The sequence below is a fragment of the Hydra vulgaris genome, chromosome 03 (genome assembly GCF_038396675.1).
Source record: "Hydra vulgaris chromosome 03, alternate assembly HydraT2T_AEP".
NCBI lineage: Eukaryota > Metazoa > Cnidaria > Hydrozoa > Anthoathecata > Hydridae > Hydra > Hydra vulgaris.
This window is the reverse complement of record NC_088922.1, coordinates 60,911,955-60,922,274: the sequence shown is the minus strand read 5'-3', so window position 1 is coordinate 60,922,274 and position 10,320 is coordinate 60,911,955. Positions and strand designations below refer to the sequence as shown.

General features: G+C 27.2%; 2 protein-coding genes across 2 annotated transcripts; one reads left to right on the top strand and one right to left on the bottom strand.

The window, feature by feature from the left end:
• The first annotated feature begins 697 nt into the window (after positions 1-697).
• LOC136078811 (general transcription factor II-I repeat domain-containing protein 2-like) lies at positions 698-1,956 on the top strand. Its single transcript, XM_065794623.1, has 2 exons — positions 698-1,171; positions 1,381-1,956. The coding sequence occupies exons 1-2, from the start codon at positions 698-700 to the stop codon at positions 1,954-1,956; spliced, it is 1,050 nt and encodes a 349-aa protein (XP_065650695.1).
• A 1,977-nt stretch (positions 1,957-3,933) lies between these two features.
• On the bottom strand, positions 3,934-6,632 carry LOC100198468 (extracellular calcium-sensing receptor). Its single transcript, XM_065793896.1, has one exon. It carries the CDS (start codon positions 6,607-6,609, stop codon positions 4,036-4,038), a length of 2,574 nt encoding a protein of 857 aa, XP_065649968.1. The 5' UTR covers positions 6,610-6,632; the 3' UTR covers positions 3,934-4,035.
• Between the last annotated feature and the right edge of the window lie 3,688 nt (positions 6,633-10,320).

Below are 10,320 nucleotides of genomic sequence, written 5' to 3'. Positions count from 1 at the left end.
TTTTTCAAAATTTATTACAAAAAAGAATAATGTTTTAAACATCTCTTTGGATAAGTGCAGGAAAAAATCTAAGACTCTCTTATTACAAAAAGACTATAATTTAAAACAGGCATGTCAAAGTGGCTACCCGTGGGCCACATGCGGCCGGCAAGACCTTTAATGGCGGCCCCCAACATTTAATCATTTTATTACGTATGGCGGCCTGCCGACATGCATTTCAAAAATGTTTTATTAAAAACAACGATAAAAAAATCACAAATAGTTTTCTAAACTCCTTAATTAAAAAGGACTTGAATACTAAATTAATTTTCTAACTTTTTATTAAAATTGAAACTCTGAAATTAAAACCATAAAAAAGTATTAAAAAATTATGACGATGTATTGTTTTTGCTAAGCGTTTTTGGAGTAATTGTACTGCTTTACGTGATAAAGATTTAATCAAAGTTTCTTAAATTTTTATTTACGTAAAGCTGAGCAATTTACGCAAAAAACGCTGAGTAATTGCTCAGCTTTACGTGAACAAAAATTTGATCAAAATTGCTCAAACTTTTATTATCGTAAAGCTGAACAATTACTTCAAAAAAGCTGAGGAAAAGCAACTGCTTTTTTTTTATTCACCCTGGCTAATAGATCAGTCGTGTAGCTGTTGTTTAACATTGAGCTATTTTCGTTTTTTGTTAATGTCACTAAAATCAAAATGTCTCATTCAAAATCAAATGTAAGCAGAAAACGAATAATTGAAAATGAAAAAAGAATTTTTCAGTCAAAATGGGAAGTGCTATACCATTTTAAAAGCATTAAAGAAACAATTATTTGTCTGATTTGTCAACAAAAAGTAAGTGTGCCGAAAGAGTTCAATATCAAAAGGCACTATAAAACTCACCAGGAAAAATTTGAAGTTTATCAAAAAGATAAAAGGACAGACAAATTAAAGGAATTAAAAGTCAAACTAAAAAGGCAACAAAATATTTTTCATTCCGTGAACCAATCAAATGAACTCGTAGTCAAAGCAAATTATAATCTGGCACACTTAATTGCATTTCATTCCGAACCTTTCACTGAAGGTGAGTTTATCAAAAACTGCCTATTTGAAACTGCAAAGATTCTTTGTCCTGAAAAAATAAAAGATTTTAACAACATAAGCCTTTTAAGAAATACAATTGCTGAGCGTGTAAATGACATAGCAACAAATTTAAGGTCAGTTTAAAAAAATCTGCAAGGATGGTCAGGCTTTTTCAATTGCTGTTGATGAAAGTACAGATATCAAAAATGTTGCTATTTTTATTGTATTATTCACTAAGAAGTATTATGCGGAAAACAAGTGATCTGGATTATGTGATTATGTGATTAAAAGAATAGCAATGTTGTCAACTTTATAAGAGCAAAAGGACTAAATTATCGTCAGTTTTATTGTTGAATGAAAATGGCATTGAATATGAGGATTTACCATATTACACTGAAGTTCGATGGTTATGTCACAAAGTACTTGAAGCATTCAATTATCTGAAAACTGAAATATTACAATTTTTAGCAACAAAAGGGCAAGATATTTCAGATATAAAAAATAACAAGTTTCTTCCAGATTTAGCTTTTCTAGTTGATATCACAAAACACCTGAATGATCTGAAAATTATTTCGCAAGGAAAGAACAAATTGGTTACCACAATGTTTGATAATCTCAGAGCTTTTCAAACCAAGCTTTTACTCTGGGAACACCAAATCGAACAAGAAAATCTGGTACATTTTGAGACGTGCAAGTCTATAAAGCTGCAAGGCCCAAATTTTATGTTCAGCAGCTACTTAAAAAATATAAACAATATAAAACAAGATTTTGGAGTAAGGTTTCAAACTTTGGTTCACAAATGTAAACCAAAGTTTGCTTTGTTCACCTCACCATTCAACTTTGATATTGAAAAAGTGGAAGAAGATCTGCAAATGGAATTAATTGAACTTTAGTGTGATTCTGTTCTCAAATAACAATTTACTGATGTTGTTGTACCCAAGTTTTATTCTTTTTTACTACCACATCAATTTACCAAGGTGATTCAACTTGCTTGTCAAATATGTGCAATGTTTGGCAGTACTTATCTTTGAGCAACTTTTTTCACACATGAAACGAAATAAAACCCCTGAGAGGTCCAGGCTTACTGATAAATATTTGTCTTCCATAATGAAAGTGGTAGCAACCCAAGACATAAAACCAGATTTTATTAAGCTTTCAGCGAATATAAGAAGTCAAGTTTCTGGAAAATCCAAAATTTTATAATGTTTGTTATTATTATTACAAAATGTTCCTTATTCATTTTTATTGTGTTCTTATTGTGTGAAATAAATAAAGCAAAATTAAACTTCTGTACTTTTTTTCACAACATTTTCTTAGGCTAAAGAGGTCCCATACCATGTTGAGTTTAACATACCTGATTTAAAATACCTCTTTTAAAATAAACACATAAATAATACAAGTTATACAAACAATAGTTATTAACTTTTCTTTTGTTACAATTTTTAATTAAATTAATTTAATTTTTTGTTAAAAAGCTACTATACATACAAGTTGAAGTTAATCTTTAACAATCTTTACAGTTCTTATTATGTACTTAGCTACTTTTTATTCCTGTATACCGAGTATACAGAAATTAAAATATTTATGTGTTTATTTTAATAGAATTTCTCAGAAGTTGTTAAGATAATTGCACCCGTAGAAGTATTATGTACTTAAGTAGCTAAGTACATAATACTTCTAAGTATTATGTACTTAGCTACTTTTTATTCCTGTATACTGAAAATATTTAAATGTAAATGGGGCTTGGTTATAAGACAGTTTATGTCTTCTGCTTGCTCCAGCTCTTTTTGTTTATTAACAAGATTTGTTTTATTGTAAATATTAATATGCGGAAATGTTAAAATAAAAAAAGAAAAAGCATTTAAAATGAGCTGCATGGCTAGCAAGAGTGGAGGCTCTTTAGAGTAGAAGCTCTTCTATCAAGAATATAAATCTTGCTAGCCACGCAACTACCACTACTACTGCATTTTTTTAGATACTACTTCAACTTCAAGTAGTTTTGACTTTAATATTACTATCTCTTGCTTTTGTTACTACTGCTAAAAATTTTCTTTTTGCTCTGCATCTACTTGAGCTATAATATTATATAAAGGTCTTATACTATATAAAAATTGGAATTAAAACAGAATCTTGAAAAGCTTTATTGTTAAAAAACAAATCCTCATTACATTCCCCCCCCCCACCTAGTTTAAAAAAATTGTCTGCGGCCATGATATATATATATATATATATATATATATATATATATATATATATATATATATATATATATATATATATATATATATATGTATATATATATATATCGTTAATCAAAGATTAAAGAAGTTTTAAAAACCAATAATATTTATCTGATATATGGTTGGGGTTTAAAGAATTTGATCATAATGTGCATAAACCTTTCATGTATAAGCATATCTTATGTTTATAAATGAAAGGTTTATACACATTATGATCATATAATGTGCATAAACCTTTATGCAAAGAAAGACATATGGTCATATGTCTTTCTTTGCAACTTTTTAATTTAAAAATGGCACTTTTCCTGTGACGGATCTAATTAGTTAAATGAAGAATGTTTACATTTGAAGAATACATTTGAAGTACTCGAGTATACCTTAAATTAATAGAACTATACCTAACTTTGAAATTACTTTAGTATATTTTACATTATTTATTTTACAGTATATACCTTAGAGTAAATTTTACATTACTTACATAAATTAGGCTTTATTATTTTAAAGATATGCGTTACAGTATAATTTTATTTCAACTAGAAAATAGTCATAAGTTTTAAACTGAACGCAACCAAATATAGTTATAAATTTAAAAAATTGAAAATCAAAGTTTTTAGAGAAAACTAAATTTAGTTAACAAGAAGCTTGATTCATATAATTCAGTTTCCTTAAATACTATTTACATTTTGAATAAATAAGTTATATAAATATTTTTATGCAATCAAACTTAAAAAACTAATCCGCTAAATCGGTTTCCGTATCAATTTTTAAATTTGTGAATATAAACTGCGTAATTTTAGCTCTAAACCTTGCATTTGTGTTTTCATCTGCTTTGAAATAAATAAAATATAGTTTTGGTGAATACATAGCAAGAAAGAAGCACGATGTTGATGTATTAGACATAAAACACCAAACTATAAGTTTTTGTTTATAATCGTCTGCACTCATGTATGTTGGAATAAATAATAGCCATGATAACATAAATAGAAACATGGCTAAGCATGTTAATTGCGCTTCGTTGTGCGTAGCAGGCATATTACGTGCTTTAAAAGCATATACTCCACAAATAGATGCTATTAATACTACATACGCTATCACTGAAAACAAAATTATATCATAATATCCTCCACAAAAATATTCAATTTTTATGTCATCATCTTTCAGGATTGTCAATTCACTGCTTACTTCAATTGGAAAAGAAAAGAAAAAAGCAATACACAAAACAATACTCGTAAATGTTAAAACAGCAACTGGCAAGAATTGCTTTGCAATTAATACCAAAAAACATTGTGAGTATGTTTGGACAATGGTCGTATTTCTTAGACGACCCGGTAAATGCCCTGATTTACTGCAATTGAATATTCTTAACAAACGATCAGCTTTAATAAAGGTCACTGAAACTGTAATTGAGTTGAAGCACGCAAAATAAGTCAACTGACCACTACATATACTTTTAGTAGTCACCTTTTGAATACAAAAGAATGGTAGCATTAAAGTAAACATTATACTTAGAAGCTGCATTAAAGATAGGTTTATGTTTGAAGCTTTTACAATAGGAGTTTCTTTATATTTAAGAAATGAACCCGCAGAAAAAAAAGCTAACAGCAATACAATAGCAGAAAAAAGTATCAAACAAACACCTTCTTTGCTATCTGCCATAATATATATTTGTTTTGGTATAACGCATTTTGTTCTCATCATGTTCGGTATTTTGTTTCCAGTACAACTAGAACAATTACCTTGTCCGAATATAGGCTGTATACTATCATTTGCACATCTCACACATTCCCAACAACATGAACTTTCAAATGAAAGTGCGAAATATCCTGGTTTACATTTTTCTTTACAGGATGAAAATGGCGAAATTGCTGAACCTCCAGAATATATTATTTGCTTATCGGAAATTAATTTTATTTTTCGCGACGAATAATCCCAAGACGCTACAACTTCCCAGAACAATTTTTTATTATCATTTTGTTTTAAGTTCGTAATAGAATAACCTGCTGTTCTGGGGTTTCCTTGTTCGTCATAAGATATTGATAAGTTATTTATTCCAATAAAACTGACGTTCTTTATGTATGATAAAAGTTTTTGCGGTTTCATAGTCAAGGGACTTTCAACTTCAATAAATGAACGTAATCCCATAGCTATTGACTGAACTGCATGTATTACTTCAGCATACTTGCTTTTAGGTAGATCGTTTAAACTGAAGTTAGAGCAATTAGCTTCGTTATTTATGGTGCAATTTAATTCTTGCCAATACTCCTGAATCCATGGATTTTTGTATACCGAATTAGGGGTTATAGATTTTAGTCTGGTTTCGAAAGGTTTAAATGAAACTTGCAAAGGGATTATTCCAAGCATTCCTTTTACAACATTCGGATTTATATCATATATCTCGTTACTGAAACCATAAGTTTCTGTAGCTATCCACGTTTTGTTGTATAAATCTAGTAATTCAGCAGTTTTCAAAAAACGTAGAGCTTCCGGTCTTTGACACCAAAGAACAATTATGTTTGCTTTTTTTTCCTTTATAAGTTTTTTAATAATAAGTTTCATTTGGTATGTGTTAGGGTCACCTTTTATATCGTAAATCTCTTTAACTGCAATACAAACTCCAATGGCCTGTAATCTTGAGAGTAGTTCGCTAAATCCGACTCTACCATAGTCATCGTCACATGCAATGATACTAACGTATGTCCAATTATTATGCAATAATAAGTCAGCAATCATGACAGCCTGAAAATTATCAGGTAGTATTGTCCGTAAAAACGTAGGATATAAATTAGCATTAAGATCAGTTGATGTTGCTGAATAGCTAATCTGAGTAGTCCCGGTTGAAGATAAAATGGCTGCCACATTGACCGAAGTGTCAGATGCTGCATCACCAACTAAAGCTATAGCTCTTTTGATTAGTGAGTTACATTGACAAGCGTCTTTACCGACCATTGCTTTATAAGGAGTGAAACCCTGAGTAATCTCTAATGCGGACTCAATTGCAATGCTTATGTTATTGCAGCTATCATGAATACGATAACCAACTTTCTTATTTTGCAAAAAACTGCTTTTATTAATTTCATCAATTGCGAATATCATTGCTTCAACCCATAAAAGCCCAGGTTTATTCAATACATATTTTTGATACTTTTGATGCCAGTAATGAACTGGAAACAAACCACCTATTATCACAGAAGCATTTTCTACATCATTTAATTCAATATGTTGATTTTTGCATCCTAAATATTCCGTTTTTGTTGTTGTTAACAGTAAAACAAATGCAAAAGCAAAGTTTATATAACTCGAAGTCATTTTATATTAATAAAGGTTAATAATTATCTAAAAAAAATGATAATTTATAATTTTTACCCATAAACTAAAGTGATAAATAAGAATTAAAAAAAAAACATTAAAGAATTAAAAAAAAAAAAAATGTACAAAAGATGTGTATCGTCTTACTTTTTTTTGATAAGAAAAAAAAACACGATATTGCATCCCAATAACAATTTTTTTTTTAAATAAATTAGAAATAAAGAAAATGTTTTTATTAATACTTTTATAGTTTTCAATTGTTTAAAACTTTACCTTTGTTAAATTTTTAAAAAATAACTTTTTTAAAAAATATTAGTTTATGTAGAACTTGTGTTAATAATAAGTTTAAATGAAAAAAGTTGCAAAAAAAGGACTTAACGTTTTTTTGTTTTTTTTTTAAAAAAAAGTTCTTTAAGTTGGTTTCTTGGGACTTCGTTTGAAGCTTATAATAATTGTTTGTAAAAATATATCTGTAATGAAACTTTAAGTTTACCTCAGTTCATGTCATGTATTAATACATACGTATATGTATATACTATGCAATACTTCAAACATTTGCAAAATCTTTTGATTTTTTAACAAAAATCTGAAAAAGAAATTCAACCTTTTCTCAATATTATATATTCTTTTTAAACTTTTTCACATTTTTATTTTCTATAGCAAACATAGAAAATCCACTTAGTGTGTTTGTGTAATTTGAAATTATCATTTCAATGGTTAGAATTACTTTATATAAACTTAAATAAACAAAATTATGTTTTTTAATAAGAAATTTGTGCCGCCTAAGCACTGCATGCTACGAATACACTTTAACGCAACTCTTTTTATTTAATAAATATGAATTAGTATGACAGATGATGCCAGGAAAAATGTGTTTATAAATTTAATATAGTTAAAAAGTTAATATAGCCAAAATACATAAATGACTAGATTATATAAATGAATAAAAATAATCTACTTGTTAAATTATAGAATATGTTAGATTATACATTATCGTTTAATCTGATTAGATTATATATTATAACCTAAAAACGTTTTTAAAAAGTTTAAAAAACGTATTTAAACGTTTTTAAATCGTTCCGTGCTTACTGGGTTGGTATTTAGGTAGTCAATCTAAATTCAAAATGTATTTTTTGAAATGCAACTTTTAAATTTTTTTAATTTTATGTATAAGAATCCCATAGCAACAACTTTTTGCCATAGCAACAACTTTTTAAAGATTAAATAAATATTGGCATCTTTAAAATCAATGTTCACATATTGTTAATTTATTTTAAAAAAATGTTTAAACCTTGTGAAGATTATTTTAGCTTTTGGCTATATATCGAGTCTATAAGCTTATTTTAATACATATTTTAAACCCACTCTCCTTTATTTATATAATATCACAGATGTGCTGTTTCATGTATATACTAATGCTGTATATTGTTGTATAGAGTAATGATAACAGTATAAAAATTTTAAATGTTAATTTACATTGATATAAAAACTTTTAAATGTTTAGTTTCAAAATGTCGATAAGTACAATTGATTAGGGAAACTAATTAATAACATAATTAAAATTATTTACAGTTTTAAAGATATCATTTATAATTTGAATGATGAAAATTATTAAAAAACAGTTTACATAAAAAATTTTAACTTTTTTATTTTTTTATTTCTAATTTAAAAAAAAGATAAAAATAGCAACTACTATTAAGTTGGAAATTACTAGGAAAAAAAAAGAATAGGGTTATAGGAAACAACTGACAGAAGATTTGAAAAGTTCTAGGTTGTAAGAGTCAGGAAAACATGAAGATAAAAAAGAGTTGGGTTAAAGTGAGGGGAAAACAACCAGATGAGAAAAGTCTTTAAAGCATGCAGTGATAAATATATTTTTCTCTGTTTCTGTCTCTGTCTTGTCAAAGTCTAATTTGTTTACTGCATACGGTAAACAAATAAAACTTAGCTGAATGACGAATCAAACGAGAATGAGTTTTATTTAATAGAACTGGAGATGATAGCACCCTTGGAGTAGCAACCATGATAGTATTTGTAGAAAAAAGAAGGAGATAATTGAATTTTTTTTTTTTTATTACTTTAATTTTTCAAACAGGCTACAGATAGCTAGAGATACAAATAAATTCCCCTCCAACTATTGTTTTGCACCTATAAATATAGTAAATTTCTTCCTAAACTTTAACCACTTAACCACATCTTAATCACTCATAGAAAACTTTTCGTTGCTTTAAATTTTAATGTCATTCCAACTTTTATAAAACTCGGAAATAATAATAAATCTCTGAGTTGTTTTGCAACATAAATAAGTATGCAATCCCCAAAGAAGTTTAAAAACTTTTTTGTTTTGTAAAATATTGAATAATACATACGAGACAATTTCTCGTTAAAGTACTGATAGACCCAGCAAACTCTCCATAGTTGGTCTATGCATAGGATTCATTGGCTGATGACCGGAACCACTGCGCCGGTGATGCCGTTCATAGTAAATGCTCTTTAAGGATCCCAAATCATTTATACTTTATTTTATTTATTTTATATAAAATAAATAATATAATATATATACAACTTATGACAATATATTATATCATAATATTTTATTTTATTTTGTTTCATAATATTTGATTTTATGATTTTTGAATATCTCAAATCATTTATATTTTATGTCATAAGGTATAAATGATTTGAGATCCTCAAAAAACATTTACTTACTTTTAAAATAAAATCAAATATTATGATATTATGTAATATACTGTCATAAGTTATACTATACTAATAGATAATAATATCATATATAAATAATAAATAAGAAAAAAAAAAAAAAAATTGATGTATGTGAATGGATGTATCTGCAAATATTGTATGTATGATACTTTTGGAAGTTAACCATCCTTTGACAGTGGTTTAGCATTTTTGTCGGTGGAAGCGTTAACGTAAACGCACCAACATTTGATAAATTCTTCTACACAATTTTTTGGACAACTTAAACTGCATTTGGATGTACCTAGTGCAGTCATATTCTTATTATTTTCATTTTTTTATTAATTAATTAACAATTAAGATTAGTGTAATTGTAAGATACATTTGAGTAACAAGAATCAGTGATCGTATAGATGCGAGTAAGATGCGAGACGTATTTGTTTATCAAGAATATTATGATTTTATTGTATTAGCTTGAGTCATGCGGTTCAGAAGAATTGGTATTTTAATTTAAGCCATAAAGACCATAACTAAAGAAATGTTTAAAATTTGTATTTATTTATTTTTGTTTTTTCTAAAATCTAAATTAAGTTCAAAGTTCTTCAACAGCGGTTCTCGGTGACAAGACCTGTATGGTCTTCTTTGTGTATCCGCGTTCTTTAACTTAATTATTTTTTTTTTAACGATTTCTTTGCATGTAATTTTTCTTATTGATATATTTGTAAATATTGTATTAAATATTGTAATAAAGAACAAACAAATAAACAAAACAAAAAAAAATCATAGGTTATACTATTTAATAATGAATATTCTCATACGTTATAACATTCAGCAAATGTTATATTTCAACGAGGTATAACCTATGATTGTTAATGTTAAACTAATAGTATGATTTTAGGATCTCAAATCATTTATACTTTATTTATTTTATATTCATATCATTTATAGTATTAGTAAATGATATACATATAATTATATTTATGTATTTATATAATTATGTATATACATAAATAC